This window comes from Argopecten irradians, chromosome 8 (genome assembly GCF_041381155.1).
Source record: "Argopecten irradians isolate NY chromosome 8, Ai_NY, whole genome shotgun sequence".
Taxonomy (NCBI): domain Eukaryota; kingdom Metazoa; phylum Mollusca; class Bivalvia; order Pectinida; family Pectinidae; genus Argopecten; species Argopecten irradians.
In genome coordinates this window covers 25352308-25374064 of record NC_091141.1, presented here as the reverse complement: position 1 = coordinate 25374064, position 21757 = coordinate 25352308, and the positions used below count along the sequence as shown (strand labels likewise).

Genomic DNA, 21757 nt, shown 5'->3' with positions numbered 1-21757 from the left:
ATTTCTCCCTCCCCCATTCGTGGCTTCTTGATATTTACAATTTCTTATTTAGTCTTTTGTTCGTCATCATCCGTCATACGACGTCTGTTAAAATTTTCTTGTGAACATGAAAACTTTAGTAAATATGCATTGAGCTTAATTAAACTTTGCATTTAGACTAACATTGGAAAGATCTCATATGACTACAAACAAAATCAGCTTGATTCTATTGTAACTGATGGAGTTATTGCCCTTTGAAATAATTATTGTTACCGGGTATTGGACCTTGTGATCACAATAAGTAGTGTAAATGATCACCAATAATAATTAAAACTTTGTATGCAGACTAACATTAGAAATATTTTGAATGTGTTCGAAAACATTTTTATCCCATCATAACTTGGGAGTTATTGCCGTTTGCCTCGCCTGATGCATTTTATTGTAATATTTACCTGTATTAGCTAGGTCACTTACAAGCTATGTAACAAATTTATCCTGTCAAAAGCCCTTTAAATTAATAAATAACTGCAAAATGCATTATGTATGGAAACCAAAAGAAGTCTGACCGATTTTGTTTTGCTTTTGAAGGTGCATTGTTATCAGCGTTATTATTCACATGTTTTGTTTCTATCTCTATGAGTGTCGTCGTAACAAAGCATTACGTGACGTTATTTTAACTACTAGAAATACAAGATTTTTGTCTAAGGCAGGATAATTTAAGTTATATGTGCCGTACTTTTCATACTCCTGAACCAAAAAAAGCTTTGTTACTTGTTGTCTGTAGGTGTTTACAGATTGGTTTGAGTAAAATGGTAAAGGATAATCCACTACTATTGATTTTATCATATGATTGTTCCATGGTGAAACATGCAGTTATGATATATATGTTAATATGCATTCAAAATCAGAGATAGGACTCCCTGATAAAAAAAAAAAAAAAACAGTAATACATGTATACTTATCTATTTTCATTTTATAATTACAGGTCCTAACTCGAATGTTGTTCTCCTCATCTCCAGTTTTGTATTGGTTTACTGCCAAGGTCATCACCAAGGATACCACCAACAAGTTAAAGTTCAACAAATGGGACGTACTGAGAAACTATAAACGTAATAACATTCCAGTCCTGGATAATTCTGACAGGAACATTTTGGTGGACCAGATTTTAAGCAGCAGACTGGACTTTAAATCCAAGCTTGTATTTGTGTACTTTCTTGGTTATTTTGTTGTCGGAACTTTCCTCTTCAGTAATTTTTTACCATGGACTTGATTAAAATTTAAATGATTTGATACCATACAATGTAAAAGTATTGTTTATATTTGTTATGGTCTATTTTATTAGTAATTATTTTAGATATATAAGTACTGATGTACATAATACTCCAAAATCCAATAGCTACTGGGCCCAGGTTCATTAATATGCCTTAATGTCAAGGAATTCATTACATAACTTTAAATTCTCCGTAGAAAAGTATTACAGGAGTTATGGAAAACAATACAGGGTTTTGAGATCCCAAAACGATGTGGGTAAAGCACAATTTACCGTCGATTAGTCCCACCTTCCTGTGTTCATAAAAATCACAACAAATGATGACGTTATCATCACCGGATGATGGGACTAATGAAGGAATAGACTATAATAGGTTATGAGGGTATAATGATAATGGAGCATGTGTAAATTATGTAACCCCGGCAAAGCCGCGTTACATAAAATTTACACGGGCTCCATTATCATTATAACCTCATAACTTCAACAAAATAAAAATCTATTCCTTATATTTACACTTTTTCACGTAAATGAATATGATTTATTCTCGCGACATTTGAATATTTTTTATTAAAATACACATATTTTGTTCTCTCCCGTCATTGTTAACGAATTCGATTGAACAGCTGATTGGAATCGAGTCATTTATATGTTCCAACCAAAAGTGGGATCATGACCCCAAGTTGTTACGCCAGCGACTATTTCCGTAACAATAGAATCGCCGCACGTGTCGTACTATCATTATACACTGATAATGATAATACTAGAAAGCATGGTTATTGAGTCCATGTCAGTGCAAACTGTAAATATTCAACAGTAAATTATACTTTACTCATGTTGTTTAGGGATCTCCAAAACCCCGAATTGGAGTTGAGAAATTAAGGAATGTTGATGAAATTGGTCCCTGGTCAGCTGATCATACTGGTATTTGGTATTGTGTTAACTAGAACATGACCTGTAAAATGGAGAGGGAAGTGATATACAGGAATTTATGTAAGAAGCAAGATTCCACAGTCAGCAAATGGCAGTCTATTTTAGACCGCTTTGCTCAAAGCCTTGGCACCATAAAACTATTCTCAGACAGATTTTTTACTTAAGTATATGATTTTTTATAGGCTTGAGTAAAATATTTGTCTGAGAGAGTTTTATGGTGCCGGGCCCAGTTAATTGGTACAAGATCTAGAACTAAATGTTTTCAAAATGGTTTCGGCATGCGTCTATCTTGGATGTTTGAAAGACATTTACAACCAAGTTTATTTGTAAAGATCTAAATGCTACTTCAGCTGCCCTTCCTTTACATTAAAATAAATTTTCAATACCAGTAATTGTAGCCATTATGGATTTCGGATCAACCCAAAACTTGGTCAGAATATTCATCATATTAGGATCTTTTCTGGAAGGTTTTCTTTTTTTATATGATAAATTGCACTGGTATAATTATATAACTTGAGAAGAAGTGAAAGTGAGAAGAATGTGTTAGATTGGTTTCAGATTGACCTGAAAAAGAACATAAGGTTTGGACCATGTGAAGATCACTTGTTTCTGCTTGATCATATCAGGAACCGCTTACTAAAGTAATTATACAAGTTTCAGTTGAAATTCCACTGGCAGAACTTGAGCAGTTTTAAATGTGAGAATTTTACAGACAATGAAGCAGGATGGCTATTAGTCATGCAGCTATCCTGACACAACGGGTCAGATGACCTAGAAATAATGGCTTGATTTCATGTGTATTTTAGGCAGTTAAACATACATCATGAACAAATTATGTAGAGTTTTTTTACTTTATTGATATCATTGACATTTTAACACAAAATCACATTGGTACAGAATATGCGAGAATTTATGGTACAGGATGTTTGGGAGATTCATAAGCTTTTACTGAATGCTTGAAGTGTTTCACATGCACATATTGTACTGTATTCATTACAGTAATTACATCAGTAAGAAAAAAAATGAAAATATGTTTTCCCTTTACTAATCAATGCCAACAGTCGGGTGAAAATCTAAATTCTTTGCACCAAGACACCAGCATGAAAGCTTTACCATGTAAAAGGTGTAAAAGTATTTGTCACCTCTGATGCATATCTAATTAGGAACAATATCAAATGATTAATCATCTCGCTAGCAAAAATGTAAAATGTATTTTTTTTACAATGATTATAAATATATGAAAACAAATGCAATCGGGTTTTTATAAATTCATAATTTCAAATACCTGCCAATGAAATCACAGCACTGCAAATATGTGCAAATGCTTCATACGAATAGTCATGATTTAACAATATATTTTAACAATTTGTATTGACTTCAGTTTCTTGGATCAGAGAATATTGTCTTTTTTAACAACTCGTTCTTTCACAGATACATCAATATCAGTAAGACTAGTCTAGACCTTTTCAAACACACTTTCACCTTGTACAACTTTTTAACAACCTTTCATACTTTCAAATCTATCATACATTGTATGTGCCACACTAATCGTAATGAAATCCTTTTCAACCAACTTCCATCCAAATTATATTGCAGTTAGTTTATCTACATTTGATTATACCATGTTATTCACTCTCAACAGGCACAGATCTGTGATTTTAACCGTTGCTGATGAACACTTGTGAATTCTTAGAGAAAGGAAAATCAAACGGGGAATCCTGAAAACGACACATTATACAGAAATATCACTTACAGGCCGTCGTGTCCTATTAAATGACAAATACCTGATCCCAAGGGGAGATAACTCTAGATAGTGAAACTCCACCAACCATGCAGATAAAGCAAAGAATCAATAATAAATAATTAGGAAACAAAAGCTGCTACTTTTCTGGTATGAAATTACTAGTAACACTAATCTGTATTACATATGCAATCCAGTGTTAATACAGATGACCCTTGTACCCTTATACAACAGGGAGGCAAATTAGCACACATATTTGGCCCCTTATCTAAACCAGGAAAATCTCTGACACTTTAATCTGAAGCAGCACTACTCTTAACACATAAAAAACGGTTCTGTACAACAATCTCTAGAAGATTCAATGTAATTGCGTATTTTTTTTTATCTCATGAAAATGGTGAAATCATATTCAAATAATTACTACAAGGAATAATTGAAGCAAAAATCACCAAAAACAAGCATTTAGTAGTTAACTATTCAAATACTACATTGTGAAACAAGCAACTTGCAAATAGGCTTTTATTGACAATTATTTCACTCCTTATAATAAAACTTGAACCTAAGCATTATTCTATTCTGATGCCATCATTCAGTAGTTGTATAAATAGAATACTTAAAACTGCCAATAGAAGATTGCAGATTTCGAAGTAAACCATCCAAGCATTATCCAACTATCTCTTCTCCATGACCTGACTTCCTTAATGAACAACTTTAACATTTATCAGAACACATAGAAATTTTCAAATATTCTGATGTGTGTAGCTAAGTAATTCCTGTGTTTAAAAAACCGAGATATCATTAACAGCAAATTGTATTCATATTTGGTATGCTACGTATACTGTAACAACAGATCAAGAAACATGGTAAATATATATATATTTATAATATATGTGAAATGAGAATGGAAAGACAGCAGAAAAGAAAGAAAAAGATAAGAATAATTTCTATCAGAAGTTTTACAAGCTCCTCGTGGACAGTAGTGGTCCAGCCATATAGTCTTAATTTTGTTTTGTGTGTGTAAATTTCCATTCTATTTTTTAAACTTGTCACGTACCGTATTCGACCCAATAAGCGCCCAGGGCGTTTAAAAAATTGAAAAGAATGAAAAGGCGCTAATAGGACGAAATTGTATTGCAAATCTATACAGTTTTGTGTCTTTTTGGTCTTAATATATGCCTGGGTAATTGAAATCGAGGCCTCAAAAAGGGGGAGGGGCGCTTATTAGGTCGAATACGGTGACAAGAAATATAGAATACATCGTTTTTACATACGAAAATCCATATTTTATATGCATTAGTTGAAATGCCAAGAGATACCATTTCTCAAGCACACATCTTTCCTTCATTTAATTTTTTTTTTCATAATTAATTTTTTGCAAAAAATGAATTATGAAAATATCTTTACTCCAGCTCTACCTTTCGACATAATATAGGAAAAGAGGAAAATGTAGGATGCAAGAAAGATATCAAAAGAAAAGACCGATCAAGTACCTGGTAGTTGATTTTTCTGAGAAATTGCTATTAAAGGCAAAATTGTGCTGTTATGAACCTGATTAGAGTATAAAAATATACAGATAATGTACACCATAATAAATGCATAAACAATATTGTATAAGTTAAAACTTGTGGTCCCTGGCTATGTATGGTCACTTGTTGTTTTAATAGTATCACCACCTTTACAATCTTGTATTGTAAGCTTTAGGGGATTTCCTCCAATACAACAAATACTAAGTGACATCATATTATAATCCGAGATCTCTAGATCATGACACTTGAGACATGTCTGCTTACTATCTATAGTCACAGATTACACAACACGTGAGAGGGTCCACACCTACGAAGCAGTAGAAGGAGGTGCTGCAGATCGAACGCGTCCTGATCCCGACTTTGTCGTCATCAGACGTTCGACCATTGTCTTGGCGTAGCGAATTCTACTCGCTAGTTCTTTTGAACACCCGTATTTCTCTATCAGGGATAGCCTGAATATATGGAAGTCTCTCTTTTCATCAATGTAAGTTACAGCCTGCATTAACGGACATAGGATTATCTTTGTGTGGTCCTGGAAGAAGTTGATCTGAAATTGAAAATAAAACAATGAAAGTTTAAACTACTACTTCCTATCCTTTACATTAAATCAAATCTGTCTGTATTAAAAATTCAGGAAAGTGTTAAAAGTAGCAAAATCTTCCAATTTCCATATATTAATGACTTTGAGAAAGTATGATCTAAGCTGTCTGTTTAAACTAGGGGTGTAACAATACATCGGACTATCAATATAAATTGCACTTGTATGTCGATAACAATTGCTGATAGTACGCCAAGCTATCCATCGTTTCAATAATCATATACTTTTCTGTAGCTTGTATTCAAATGATGTACTTCGAGGTTTGATCACAGTAGCAGACTAGTAGTCACGATAAAATGTCACTTTACCCATGCTATTCAATCAAAAAGCAAACACAAGCACTGCAAATACAGTTCTGCATCACGATCGTCATTGTGTTTGAATTGGTACTGACGCTAGTAGTTAAGTGGAAATTAAATGGAAATTAATGACAGAGTAAACAATTCATTGCCTGGAATGTGATAGAATTCAGAAAACAATACCACTTGTGTATAGGTCACACTCCCGATTTTCAGGGAAAAAATTCACGACTTATACACCGGAAAATACGGTACTACCGCAATACTCTACTTTCAATTGTAAACTATCAGAATAGTGTTTTTCCAGATAGCAATAGTATTGCAATGGTTAAAATTGTTGGCGATAATCACTCCTAGTTTTAATTTTATTTTTATTTTTCGGAAATGCAACCCTGTGCACTAATTATACTATAAAAAGAGAAAGCCCTGATTGAATATGAAATGTTCCTCCATACAAAAATAAGGTCAATGTAGTGTTGTTTGCAACTATGTATGACTCTGAATATTACCTGTAGTGTGCCGTTGCTGAGGTGAAGGACGATAGCACTTCGTGTTCTGAACCAAGTCCTAAGGAAGGGTAATCGAGTCATGTCATCTCCTTCTCGTGGGGTCATGTTAGCACCAGCCTGTAATACCAAAAGGTGATTTTTAAAACTTTGATGATTTAGTAAAAAAAACTTTGGATATAATTCTGATTTTATTTAACAAACAAAAATACAGCGCAGCTTCATTCTATAAACTCATGAATTATATGCCTTCATAAGGTATGAATATTTTATCAGCTAGAACAATTGATTAGACAATTTTTCGATGCTTAGAACTTCTTAACAATAGATAAGCATTTTTTTTTCCTGCTTAGGTCAAATTCTCATATTGCAGTCTAGAAAATCAGGATATAGGAAAGAATCCTCCAAAATCATTTTTCCATAGAATTTTAATTACTATTAAAAGCAAATAACATGGAATTAGGGATTTACAAAAGATTATAAGTAGACTGTCCAAGTTTCAAAATTAAACTTAATTCAAGACATTGAGATTTACCTTCAGTAAATGCTCATTCATGTAGTTCCTGAAATACTTGAGGAGAGTCACTTTTTTATTGAGTGTCTCTGGAAACACCTTTATGGTGTGGTAATGTTCTGTGCTGTCTCGCTCAATATACTGGACATTTCTGAAATAAAGAAAAACAACAATTTTTACCTCACACTCTGCTGCCATAGATAAGAACATGTGGTGTATGTAATGGCGGTGTACACTGTCAATATTTTCGTTTATTTAAATCAATATTTAATTTTTTTCTTTATTTAGAGACATATTAAGCAAGTATTGGTATATAAAATAGACGGGGATAAGCAGGTCTTCACTTTGCAGACCATATTCAGTTTTATTTTCTTTTGAAGCAGGAAGCATATATTGTAAAGAAACTTTCTTTCACTGCCAAAGATAGTTTATCTTTGTGACTAAATAATTAACAAATAAATATTAAAAGGATATTCTACTTGATTTTCATTCTGGGAAAATTAATCTCCAAACTAATTTTGAAACTAAAATTGCGAAATTTAGTAGTCGCAAAAGAAAGTTTGCTTACAGTATACAGGTATATGAATTTGCTATTTCCTGAATGAAAAAAAATCTTCAAATATCGATGAAATCTTTCTGTACATTTTATTCTTTCCAGATTCTGCCCTGGCAGTAATTATTGGTCTTTACCTCAGCAGATTTTGAGAAAATGCAAGACAATATATGTACAGTTTTAATTTGTTAATTCCTTAAATCTAAACATGCTATTGAAGTTTAGTGCAAATGACTTTCATAGAAATGTGCTTATGTATTATTTAAAATCTGATATACAGTTTTTTTTATATATATTGTAATCTGTAACGAAAGCGCAACATGCCATAAAAAAGATAAACATCGTCAAAATAAATATTTCTTAACACCAAGAATGTTTGTTTTGAACTGAAAATACTTTTCATATACCATTGAATTGGAAATTGGAACATTATAAGAATTTATTGTACCCATAGAACATCATTATTGAGTGGCGACTATAGTCGGAAACAGGGAAGAGGTCGAGTAAAATCCTGTCGACAACTGTATAGACAGAGCTAACATTACCAAAGACCTACCATTATTGAAGTCGATTATTGTTTTAAGCTGTACTTACTCTCCATTGGCCAGAAGAATGAGTCGTGTGGAATCATTAAAGAGAACCCCAACACTGTTATCACACATCTGGTATCCAAGACCGTACTTGTCGGAGTAGTCCACCCACTTACTCACCCAGTAGATGGGGATACAAGCAGGATCCAGGGCGTCCTCTACAAACAGATCAACACACAGCATTAACAGCTAGTGTAATGGCAGGGGAGGCTATTCAGTATATTTTAGAGATTCTTTAAAGATACTCCAGCGATAACAAATGGTGTTTTTTTCTCTTATCTAAAACAGGAGCAGACAAATTAGTATTTTTCTTCAGTTCCAAAAATTACCATCAGTAAAATTTGAGCTTCTTATTTTACTTCAAGATAAAAATATTAAAAATAATTAATTGCGTCCTGAAAAATTCCGTGGCACTATGTCTTACATGGAATTAAGTACAAATTGTGCATGCACTAAAAGCAAAATAAATTATTTCATATTATTTTTTTTTTATTATTTATGCTCTGTCAGAGGTGGAGCATCTCTAATTTAAATTATTTTTTTATTTGAAGTAAATATTTCCCAAATTATGGTCAAAAATTAAGAGTGAAACTTCAGGCAGATGAGAAGCTCTCAAGCAAGACTGAATTTTAAAGTGTAGATATGCAATCTCATTAAAACGAACCTTCCTGTACGAGAGCTCTCTCAGAGGGTCGAGCAGCCACCACAGCTCCCAATTGGGCAAACAAGTCAGATAGGTAGAAATCTGTTGGTTCATCGCCTAAACAAAGACAGAAAATTAACATGTACATTTAATTTTACATTTTTCTCGCTCACCAGAATTCAAACCTAAAATCCACACATCTTCAGTCCATAAATACCAAGATTTAAATTCATCTCATATTAACTTTGAAAAACTCTGATTTGAATATTTTCATAGTCTATTTCAGTTTTTCTTATGCACTTTAATATGAAGTTGATTTTTCCAGTTATAAACCACACCTTTTTTTAAAGAAATGTATAATTTTTGATTGCCTCAATGTGCATTTTCCTCAGGAAATATGTATTTTTACCGTAAAAACTTGTATAATTTGCGCACCAGTGTAATTTGCGCAGGTACTTTTTAGGGCTGAAAATGCTGAAAAAAATCTACTATCAGTATATTTTGCGCATCAAAAATTTTGGGAAAAAACGATGTCCAGGGAGTCCCAAAATCGATGTATGAAGGTGACAATTTCAATGCAAAATATTCCCCTAAAATGCTTGACAACTTGCACAAAGAAGTGTTGTATTAAGAAAAAATAACATATTAAAACCGCATCGTGTTTGTTTTCTTTTATTGGCCACCTTAACCTGAAACAAAAATATCTTGCAGATGTCTAAAACATCGGCAGTCCGGTCCGCCGTACTCCGTGCACATGTCAATGTTATGAGATATTACACATGAATAGTAATCAGGAACATTTAAAAAAGATTTGAATCTATTTGTTTAAAATTGTCACAATAAGTAATTAGTGTGTTTGAGATCATTAACAATCAACAACAATCGGCTAGCCGATACGTATGTTAGCTTGCAACAATCACATTGCGAGTAAACTCACTACCTGTACGGTAACAGATCCAAGCTGATGGCTAATAATATTTATCAATACGGTTGAGTATGTCACTAACCTTGTAGCTTGTTAATTCTGCAGTAATAAAATTGCAAACCACTTATTGAAAATCCTAATTATAGGTCAGTTTAGGCATCTTATAAATTCCACGTGTGTTTTGACTTTTTGCACACGGCCTACAGCTGGGCCCTACGTAAGGTTTCATGTGCAAAGCTGATGGCTAATTATATTTATCAATACGGTTGAATATGTCACTAACCTTGTAGCTTGTTAATTCTGCAGTTATAAAATTGCAAACCACTTATTAAAAGTCCTAAATATAGGTCAGTTTAGGCATCTTATAAATCCACGTGTGTTTTGACTTTTTGCACACGGCCTGCAGCTGGGGTATATGGTATGTTTGTGTATACACACACACACTCTCTATAGCCTCTCTACCCTAAAAAAATACAGGTAAACTAGATTGACCCGGCCAAAGTCACTGATTGTGGCTGTCCCATTATACTACGAGGTGCACAGGGTATACATCTCTTGCTGTCAGTAGAAGCCATGCTCTCAGTCAGTCGCCATTGAATTCTCAGGGCAAATGGAAACAAGACAATGTGATCATAACTTAACACTTTAATTAGCCTTAGATAATCCACTTTAATAGGTGAGGCATTGTTTTTACAATCTTTAATACCTTTCATCATATAAAATGACTACCATACACAGAGCGGTACCTCAACATTCATAGATCGTCAGTCCCTCAGAATGGACAGATTTTTTCCCCGTAAAATTTTTAAATCTCCTCTATCAATATAATTTGCGCACCCCTAACTTCAAATTTTATTTTTGCACAGAAAAAGTGCGCAAATTACACAAGTTTTTACGGTAGTATTGACCCACCAATCATAAACAGACAAGAATTTTGATATCTTTTTGTCTTTGTTTAACCTTTCTAAATCAATAATTCAATTTTGCATGTAACAAGCATTTTCATTGGCTTAAAAATTTATTTATCAGCCCATAAAGGAAAAAATGGCTTCGCAGTTTGTAACGTCACTTTGGATTGTCCGAGAGAACAGTGTAATGATTTCATAGATAATGGTTTTTGAATATTGAAGAGATTTAGTAAAGTAAATTGATTTATAATGATTATTTTGAAGAGACTTTTTATGATATGGAGATATACGTAACACAAAAATCTGAGTGTGCTCTCATCATAAACCACTTATTTAGAGTACTGTACACTCAGATTTTTGTGTTAATTCTCCTTAACATAAAAAATATTTAATACATGACTGCAAGAAAAGTGTGGTCACCTTTTGCTCAAATTTTTCTGGTGTACATACATGTATACATGTAGTAATTCTAAATTTAGTTGAGTGAAATTCCTCCCAACTAGCAAGGATAATACTAGAATACTTACTTCCTTTCCGGTTTCTCTCGTCTCCTTCATCACCCTCTGTGACCTCCGGCCGTTTTTCATCCTTCTTCAACATTTCTGGTACAGCAGTGGCTGGTCTTGTATTAGGGTCTGAAAACCACATCAGCATGTAGATTTAAAAATATTGTTGATTTTTAGGTGTATGAGTGTTTATGTTTACCTTATTTGATTACTTCACTCAGTTTGAAATAATTAGGCAAATGAACTTGAAGACATTCCCATCAATTTGCAGGGTATTTATTATATAAAGATATAAATCTTCAAAGATATTCTCCAAATAGGAATTTTTTGATACAAAATTGTATGTGCACTTAAATAAATACTGTCTTGTCACTTTCCTTAGTTAATAGTATAATTTATAGATGATAATGGACTCCCAAAATATTTACCATGAAGTACATGTCCATCAAATCATTAGGTTACTGACAAATGAGAGCACTGTTTGTGCCTTCTGCTCACACCAAATATTGAGTGAAAATCATTAGACAAGAGTACATTAACACCATACAATTATACTAACATGTCAACATTAAAAGTGTTAAATGTGTGATGAAGATTTAATAAAGGAATCTGCTGTAGAAGATTTTTATTTGATATGAAACAGGAGACGAGAAAATGTAGCGGCCAGACCCAGAACCTCCGAACACGAGCTGAATGCACTACTGCGGTGATAGACCCAGTCCAATCCTGCTACATATATGGTGAACATTTGTAAACTTAATTATCTTTATACTTATCTTATGATCTTTGTTGTTCTTGTTTTATTCTGTAGAGTATTTTTTTCAAAAATCAATTCAAAAATGAATTTAGTATCAATTTCACATTATGTTATGGTTGTTTTCTTCTAGTACAGGAACAGTTTTGTTCCTCTACACCAGATTCATATTAATAATCCATACACTGTATTTAAAGTTCATTTCCAGGTATGGTTAACATATACTTGTATAAAAGTTATTGTTTTTTTCATTTTATATTTAGATTTTTAGCTGATAAAACATCGCTCAGGAAGATTATTCCATGTTCTAGCACTTATAAATGTAAAGGATGTGCTTCTCATGCACACACAGCATCGTTGTGGATTGTTGTGGAAGCCTTACAACAACTGCATAATATCTGAGAAAGATTAACTCTGTCTCATTTACACCTGAAGACACATTTAGCCTATTAAGTTCTTAATCAAAAATATACCAGTCCATCATGAAATTTCAGGAGTGAATGAGTTACGGAATGTATACATAGTCCATCATGAAATCGGACAGGTCTGAATGATAAGACAGTGATACTAAACACTTCTAGAGGATACATTGACATGCTAACCTTTACCTGTTCTGTTGATTTCATGTAATGGCCTCCTGGACAGGGATTCAGATTTGGCAAGGGTGTCAAAGCGTGGAGCCATTGTCAGACAACTTGTAGGCAAGCGGCTTGGCAAGTAACCTAAAACAAGTTGGTGTTTTTTTTATCTTTTTACAGAACTACAACTTCATTGTATATTATAAGCTTTTATACTGCAAGTATTACCTGTCATTCATAGATCTCACAACAGATTTATTAAACTAGCACATCACATTACAATAAAATGATACATTTTACTGGACACCAGAACCAATGTCCCTATCAAATACATATTTATATGTAACAGGGTGCAGGATTTACAATAAATTTAATACCTGCCTCTGCCAGGGATCGAACTCGGGACCTCTGGATTACTAGTCTGACGCTCAACCGATCGAGCTAAAGAGAAGTTCTCTCTAGCCGAGCGATCTATTGCGGCTAGTATTGACCAGGGTTACATACTCCCCCTCCAGGAATCAACTCGTCCTCGAGTTTCCAGGGGTCACAACGATTCCTTCGCAGGTATCGTGAAGTATCATTCCCGAGTCCCTACATGGGCGCCAATGTAACAGGGTGCAGGATTTACAATAAATTTAATACCTGCCTCTGCCAGGGATCGAACTCGGGACCTCTGGATTACTAGTCTGACGCTCAACCGATCGAGCTAAAGAGAAGTTCTCTCTAGCCGAGCGATCTATTGCGGCTAGTATTGACCAGGGTTACATATATATATGGCATACAGTTCACCTCTCAACCAATGCCCAAACAGTCACAAGCTTATGGCTATCTCAGTAATCCCTTGTGGGTAGGTATTGATTGTGACGTCGTGTGTTTGCGAGTGTTACTGTACCATCACATGTTTCAGAGAAAATGACATGATATTCACTCACAAAATGATGACATCATCATTGACACCTTCTTCCAAGGGAGATAATTCTGTTAAAATTTTAATGCAACAATATCTTAATCTGGAATCCTAATGGGAATGATATGTACCATGTGATACCCGATAACGTTTGGTTTCTATTGGTAATTGAATGACGTCAAAAGATGATATCTCTCGTTAACATCATTTCAGCGGGAAGATTACAAATATTTTTTTTTACACATTGCATCACCACTGGAAAAACTAGTCCTACACAAACATTATCGGGTATCACGTTGTACCTGAATTATATCAACCAAAGCAAGATAAAACACTAACCACAAGTGAAAAATTCATCATCCAACATGTTCCCCATATTGGGTCTGTCAGTAGGATCAGCCTTCAGCAGTTTGATGATGAGGTTTTTGGCCGGCTGACTTACTCGGGACGGAATGTGGTACTCATTCTTTTTAATCCTCATATATGTATCTTTCAAACAGGTAGTCTCAAAAGGAGGCTTTCCAACTAGAAGTGTATAACTGCAAAAATAGCAAAGATATTTCACATATTTATGATTTTAAACTACCAAAGTGTAATTTACTTTTTGGCCATGCAGTTTAAAGTGAATAGTTGGGCAAAGTTGTAAGCAGAACTTGAACATCGTTTTGATATACAAGGACTTTTCGAAGGCTAAGGAACGCATTTAGACTGGTTTTCATTCCGAGACTATTCACTTTAAACCTAACAACCTGCGACATCATTGTCAAAGGTTTTTGTTTGTGTGAGGACATGCCAGGGTTAGAAGGTTGTAAAAGTCAAAGATAACCACCAATCTATGGTCAGTACCTGGTAACTGCCTTACATGGGGTTCAAATTTGATACCCAGACATAGGAGGGGCTAGTGATAATGTGTTGGAATATATAACCACTTGTCTTGGGCACTGCAGCCTCTGTCAAAACGTTTTTGCATTGAAAACAAGTGCAATGTTTGTTTGTTGTCAACAAGACACCTATTTTGTCATTTTCCAGTTTATTTGCTTAATGATCGATTACTGATTGAGAATAAAGAGATATATGCACTCTACTTACACAATACAACCAAGTGACCAAACGTCTACTTCAAAACTGTGTCCCTTTTTGTTGAGTACCTCAGGAGCTATATAATTTGGTGTTCCACATAATGTTCTATATAAAAAAGAAAACAAAATAATATATCTTGTCAAAACATCTTTATCTACATTTGGAAATTTTCATTTGAGATCTTCGAATTTCTAAAATGATAAATAAGAAAAGATGGAAAACAATAAAAACACAATAAACATATATATATGTTCAGATTATTTTCTCAATTGTAACTAAATGTATAGATAATATCTTTTGAAAGAAAAAAAATTCTATGATTGAAGGTAAAATATCAACCTTTTCCTTTCTCCATCATAATCTACACGGGTGGCAAGTCCAAAGTCACCAATTTTGATTTCCATTTCATCGTTGATAAATAGATTCCCAAGTTTTAGATCCCTGTGGATGATTTTATTGTTATGTAGGTACTGACAGGCTAATATAACCTGTCGTACCAAATATCGGGTTTCTGGCTCAGTAATGGCTTTCCTTCTCTTGTGGAGTTCCATTAGTGACTGAAACAAACGTAACAATCATGTCTACATAATGTAAAACATTATAATTACCTATGTATTGTTGATTTCTATGTTATCATTTAACAAAAAAAAAAAGTTTTCTTACATATAATAAAACAATTAAATTTTTTACCTGATCCTGACTCTCAATATAAACTAAGGTACATAAAATTGCTTGAAAATTGTTACAAACACTCAGAGACGCTTGACTGATCGACAGTTTGACTGCTGATCACTGGGGACAGATCTAGAGGAACATTCACCACACTAGAATCTGCGACAAAGTAGAATATAAACTAAAGTTTAAGATTGCTGTACAATGACTTAGATGATATCTCGGATCGAAGATTTTACATGTTAATGATAGAAAGTATATATGCTCTATAAATATGTAAAAAAAAATATCACAAGTTTGAAGGCCAAGGGAACCAGTTTATAGGGTTGGTTCCAACACCGGACGGAAAGAAGTTTGACTGTTGAGTGTTGACTTTAAGCTTATATGGCATGAAACAACTGTATACTATGTTTGAAAGATTAATACTTTTAGAATGTTCAAAGACTAACTCTGAATATTTCTTACCATGAAATAAGATGAAACCTATCTCCAGGCACACAAGATATTTCATATCTGATTTACCCAGTTAGCTATATTATCCTTCATTAAAAGACATAAATTTATCTTTCTTTTTTGGTCTACCACTTCGGCCCAATATGACTATATTCTACTGATATCTATTTATACTGAAGATTAGAAGTACCTAGTTACTATTAACTTAATTATATTTAAGTAAAACAATATCGCCAAAATCATGCCAAAGTTATCCTAAGAACAAGAGTACTTCCATAAATTAATGAGTGTGGTAATCTTTCATGCAATTAGTATAATCAAGATACATATTTTATACCACTGAATTTGAACACTTGTAATTATAAATTCACGTATAAGTCGCTGGCATTGAAATTCAAAGATGTACATGACCCAATTAGTTTTCTGTGTTTATAAATTAAACTTACTCTTCTTCTACACAGTTCCAGCAAAATGTATACATTGTCTGAATCTTCAAAGAATGAGTGAAACTTTACAATGTATTTGTAGTTTACACTGCGGTGGATACTAATCTCCTGGGTCATCTGGAAGTGTAAAACTTTTGATGTTATTGAATGAATTATCATTTTAAACGAAAATGATTTCTTTTTTATATAGCAGAACCAGACACTGAAATTTGAAGTAACTCATGAATGGGGAAAACTTAATTATCAAAATTCTCAATATCCATGAATCCAAGAATTGGTAACTGATGCTGAGCACATGATTACGTATTATGTATATATACTGGTATATGTTTTTCATATTTTGGGAACATGGTAAAGATTTGTATGCAAATATTTCAAAGGTATAAAACAATGAAAGGATATTGTTTAGTTTGATTAAGCCATGTATGTATGTCTGAAACAATTGATCTCACAACAGCAATGCCATTGTTCACAATTTTTATCTTCAGTTCAAACTAAACTAGCAGACTTTAATTGAGACTAGAAAATTTGGTGACCGTTACCTTGTCCTTTTGGTGTTGTTTGACCAGCAATGTTTTGGACACAATCTTGCCGGCAAATATTTCTTTTGTTTCCACATCTGTAAGTTCGTAACATTTTGCAAAACCACCCTGTAACAAGAGAGAAAAAATAGCTATATTATATAATTATATATCCGTATTCATATTAGTTTTATTATATATAAAATCATTAATGTTGGCATGATAATGTGAGGTCTGTAGGTATATCAACAACATTATAGTAAGAACTAGTACTGTGTTTCCGTATTTTCCATTAAAACAATTTTTTGCAATCATTATGTCATTTTTACAGTTGTCCCTAATAAAAAAAACTTAAATACTGAAATAAGAAAGTGCATGTTTTTTTCCACTTGCTATTCTGGTATATATATATATATATCTTCTTGCAAAATGCAAGTAAAACAGCCTGAAATTCGAGCCCTGTATTATGACACATGCACTATCAGGGCTTTTTCTCACTGCTTTGTGAATGGGGCCTGTGGCTTTGAATTTGGGAAAATGTGCGACAAAACCAGCATTTGGGAAAAATTATGAAATATGAAATAAAGCATAACAAAGAAGATTTTTTATTTCCAGTATAGTTCATGTACTTTTCTGAAGCCAATTCACAAATATTTCAAGTCTTAACCAACTAATTTCATGCAATATTTTTGGATAGTTTTCAACAAATTTTGATTTGGGGAAATTTAAGGCTTGAATTGGGAAAAATTTAGAGGTTTTGTCATGGGGAATGGGGCCGAATCGGCCCCAAATCATGTTGAAAAAAAGCCCTGACTATTAATATCAACTTCAAGTTGTTGACATGATAACGTCATCTGATCACCGTCAAAATCAAATCGCTGCTATATTGTATATTACATTTGTCGACAGTGTATCAACTTAACAAATATATGTAATTATGTTATAATGTGTAGATGGTTATTGTTGCTATTTTGCAGCACATTGCTATGATCGCGAAATTTTTTAAAATCGCTAACATGATTATGATTTTCTCGTTTATATATCAAATCGGGAAAATATTGGTCTGTGAAAATGCATTCAAAATAACAGTTTGTTTTATTCATTTTTTTTTTATATACATGTATATGCAAGTGGCTAAATTGTTGGTTTAAGTAACCCTGATCATACCTGAATACATTGCAGGTTGGATGAAGTAAGACTCTAGATCTGTTATTGACAATAATTGTCAGAAGTCTTTTTATGACTCACCATCATGGGTCTCGTGGGCAATTGCCAATCAACCATTATACATGTACAGGTACATACATATATATCATTGTTAGATAAGGAAGAAAAATAAGCTGGATAGTATACCTACATGTTTGATAATTAGATATCTATTGTTATTCTAAAAAAAAACAATAGGGAGTTCCAAATTACTTGGTCGGCTGTGCCAAAAATCAATGTTTACTGGTACTCGTAGAGTTCTTATTTAATTCAAACAATTTGTCATCATACATATATACTTACGGTGGATTGTACAGATAGTACTGTTGTAACAGAAAAGATATTACCAGGAACGTTCTGTTACTGTTCAGTCATGGGACCTTTACCTGTCTTTTTTTTCCTTTTTTATTTTTAAACTTTTTTCCCTATATGTTCTAGATCTATCTAAAAACATATATAGGACCCCATTCAGATCACTAAAACAACATTTTTTTCTAAAACAAATTTTGCAACTGACCTTTCACATGGTGTTTTACAGTTTTTTCACAAATATCTATAGTATCCGTGACAGAGTTCAGACAATTCCACACTGTCAAAGTCACCTATGCTTGTGTATTATGACGTTACAAACATTGACAGATTAACTTCCGTTTTTTCAACAGAAGAGTACCCAAATCAGATCACATTAGCGAGAGAAATAACCGAAAATAGGTATATTTCATATGCATTATATAGATAAATGATAGATATTTATGATAAATATTAGTACTAATATATAAAATAACTCTAGTTTAATATAAAACTGGAAAATCACAGTGCAAGTACCTGTTCTTTTAGAATGACTTATGACACCTGCAAAGACCATTGAGTAATATTAATAGTTTCAAGATGGCGGCAGAATTAAATCGTTACTTGTGGCATCATTAAATAAAGGTATTTGTACCTTGTGATCGAATACCTCCTCAAATGCTTTTTTATTCTTGTTTTGGGTACATACTTTATGTTTTGGTGATATGTTAATTGTGCAGTGTAATGGGGTTACTGCAAAACATGAGAAAATAGACCCTCGCACAGTGATATTATAGGAGATTGACCAAACTTGTCAACTTCAAACTCAAAGTCTTTCTTAAAGCATAAAATAGATCACAACGTCAAAATATGGTTTAAATATTGTGTAAGTACATGTTTATGTCAAAGACTTAACGCAAGTTTATTTTCAGCTAAAATGTGCATGCGATAAAAATTAAGAACAATTTTTCTAATCCTTTATCCGAATGGGGTCCCCTCTTTTTTTTTTTTTTTTTTTTTCTCTTTTCTTTGAATTGTTCCCGATATCATTAGGGCTAGGTATTGGAACAGCCGAATCGACACGATACGTATTGGCAATACACTGAAAAGATACATATTTACAATATTTTTCATGTTAGAATTGTTACTGATGTTGTGAAAACTAAAGACATGTTTAATTTTGAAATAAATAGTTGTTTGCGAGTCATGCCTGGTGCAAAATGCAAGCCGTCATGTGCTCTGCTAACTTGTATTCTTGGTTACGCAAACACATTTCTAGTGTTATAATTATATAAGTAACTCTGAAGCTTGACCCTTCACAGAAATCATTTGCCAGGATGGAATTATTAAATGACAATTTTTTCTGTCCCTCACAGAAATCATTTGCCATATTTGAACGATACGTTGTTAAATACTTTTATAAACCAGTATACCGTTCCAGCCCTAGATATCATGACATTTACGCATAGATTTTCACAAAATTTGGTAGAGACTATACTTGTAGAGAATATTGTCTATACTTTCAAATCACTTATAATATTTGCATAATTATCTGTTAATTTTTTTTTTACAAAAATGGTGTTGATATATATATATATATACTTAGTCCGCTAAAACTGACCATAATCGCAGGCTCAAAATTCTGACTGATCGCCTGTTTATGGTCAGCTAGCTACTGCTCTTGAAAAGCCGGGGATTGTAGTACAGTGAAAGTTAATTTTAACATCCAATCAGACAGCTGGGATCGATTTCCGGTGAAATTCGACGATTCTAATTGGCTGTTAAAATTAACTTTTGGTCTTCAAAGATGGCTACCGAAACACTGATTCATGGACGTCTCAAACATAACTAGGGACATAGTTAATGTGATGAATTGGGATGTGACATGTATTAAAGTGAGTGCCAAACGTTTTCCTTTAACTTCAAAGGCATATTTGACCCCAAACCAACATGCAGAATTCTGATATTCGCTGTCGCCAGATTTGTACTACAATCCCCGACTTTTTAAGAGCAGTAGGTAGCTGACCATAAACAGGCGATCAGTCAGAATTTTGAGCCTGCGATTATGGTCAGTTTTAGCGGACTAATATATACTAAGCAAACAAATTTCTTTGCCATGTAATTTTGGTAAGAACAAGGAAGGACATGATGTCACATAATTTATTTGGTTTAAAAAAATAACTATTTTGAAAATGACAGTCTGTGACATTTTTTTTGCTGCTAGTGCTAGTCATTTGGACTAATAAACCCCAAAATTTTACAAGTACATATGCAATGGGGAGAGACTCAAGCCATGGCCAGGCCCAGGGCCTTACGTTAACTATTCTCAGACAGATTTTTTGCTCAAGTATATGATTTTACATAGACTTGAGAAAAAATCTGTCTGAGAAAAAAAATAAAGTTTCATGGTGCCTGGCTGTTCGCAAAGCTCTAAGTTGCCCTTATAGATCATAGGACATCTGATCAATACTGTACAGTGTTTACCTTTATGAAAATTATAATCATCATAAATGTAAACAAAGGATCATGTAACATCACTCAGACAGTAAAATTTTCTTTACAAGTTAATTTCTCTGTAGGAATACAGTTAGAAGTAGGCTACACTTATAGACAATACCCTATTATGTTTTTGAACCGATCGAGGTCATCAAAGTTCAATTTCAAAATTTCAAAAAATACTGAACTCTTATGTAGGTTCGGTAAGTTTTGACTTTTGAGAGGCTTTTAACAATATTGACACACAATATTGCCATACTATTAAATATTATAGTATTACACTGTACAGCGGCCCTGTAAACAGTACATAAACACCATACTGTGTCATAAATCGATTGTATTTGAACACGTTGAAACACGTTCCAACGGCCATTTTGACTTTTTTCTCAATAATTTTGCCGAATAATAATACAGCATTACAAAAAATCAATTATACAAATATTCTAAAACGAATGAATTAATTTATGGAGTTTCAATGACAAAAATACTTTTTAAATGCTGGTGTTCGATTTTACCTTTCCCAAAAAACGTCCCTTCAAATAGCGTTTGCCTGAAGACGGATCAAGAATAATTTCTGGGATATTGTCTTTCCTTATTTCATCCCGTCTCAGTTTTGCAGCACTTGTCATTTTGGTAAGCTAAAGTAGAAAACGCATAAGAAATCTGCACTGTTAAACCCGGGCACATGTATTTTCCAAAAATATTTCGTGATTCTTGTTCAAAACGTCGTCTCCAAGTGTTTCTGTTCGGAACTCATATTTTCAAATTTGCCAGTTTGTTCGTCACGAATAACAACATTTGATTTGATTGGTAGTTGTATTAAGTGAACGGATGACTTTGAATATCATTGGCCAATTTCTCCAACTCG

At 33.3% G+C, this 21757-nt stretch overlaps 2 protein-coding genes across 4 annotated transcripts in view; one reads left to right on the top strand and one right to left on the bottom strand.

The window, feature by feature from the left end:
- Nucleotides 1-3018, top strand: part of LOC138329961 (GPI mannosyltransferase 2-like) — a 7271-nt gene extending 4253 nt beyond the window's left edge. For both annotated transcript variants that reach the window (XM_069277272.1, XM_069277273.1), the window contains exon 3: nucleotides 965-3018. In XM_069277272.1, the coding sequence (XP_069133373.1) occupies nucleotides 965-1249 (285 nt within the window). In that variant the 3' untranslated portion in view covers nucleotides 1250-3018. The remainder of the gene's footprint in view (nucleotides 1-964) is intronic.
- On the bottom strand, nucleotides 3012-21670 carry LOC138329959 (serine/threonine-protein kinase PLK1-like). Of its 2 annotated transcripts, none has more exons than XM_069277269.1 (13): nucleotides 21405-21670; nucleotides 16921-17028; nucleotides 16379-16495; nucleotides 15147-15364; nucleotides 14817-14912; nucleotides 14067-14266; nucleotides 12845-12964; nucleotides 11510-11617; nucleotides 9171-9266; nucleotides 8511-8664; nucleotides 7385-7514; nucleotides 6853-6969; nucleotides 3012-5993 (listed from the first exon to the last, which is right to left on the bottom strand). In XM_069277269.1, exons 1-13 carry the CDS (start codon nucleotides 21516-21518, stop codon nucleotides 5754-5756), a joined length of 1818 nt encoding a protein of 605 aa, XP_069133370.1. In that variant the 5' UTR covers nucleotides 21519-21670; the 3' UTR covers nucleotides 3012-5753. The 2 variants fall into 2 exon arrangements, with proteins under 2 accessions (XP_069133370.1, XP_069133371.1); XM_069277270.1 differs by having other exon boundaries at nucleotides 12851-12964.
- Nucleotides 21671-21757: the final 87 nt, after the last annotated feature.

Bases quoted from the DNA above. Each gene is read 5' to 3' on its own strand.
- LOC138329959 (XM_069277269.1), bottom strand. From the start codon at position 21,518: ATGACAAGTGCTGCAAAACTGAGACGGGATGAAATAAGGAAAGACAAT. The intron at 14,913-15,146 runs GTTGATATTTTA...TTTTTTATATAG, and splicing joins TATGATGGAGAAAGGAAAAG to AACATTATGTGGAACACCAA. The intron at 6,970-7,384 runs GTAAATCTCAAT...TTGGTATTACAG, and splicing joins TGAATGAGCATTTACTGAAG to GCTGGTGCTAACATGACCCC.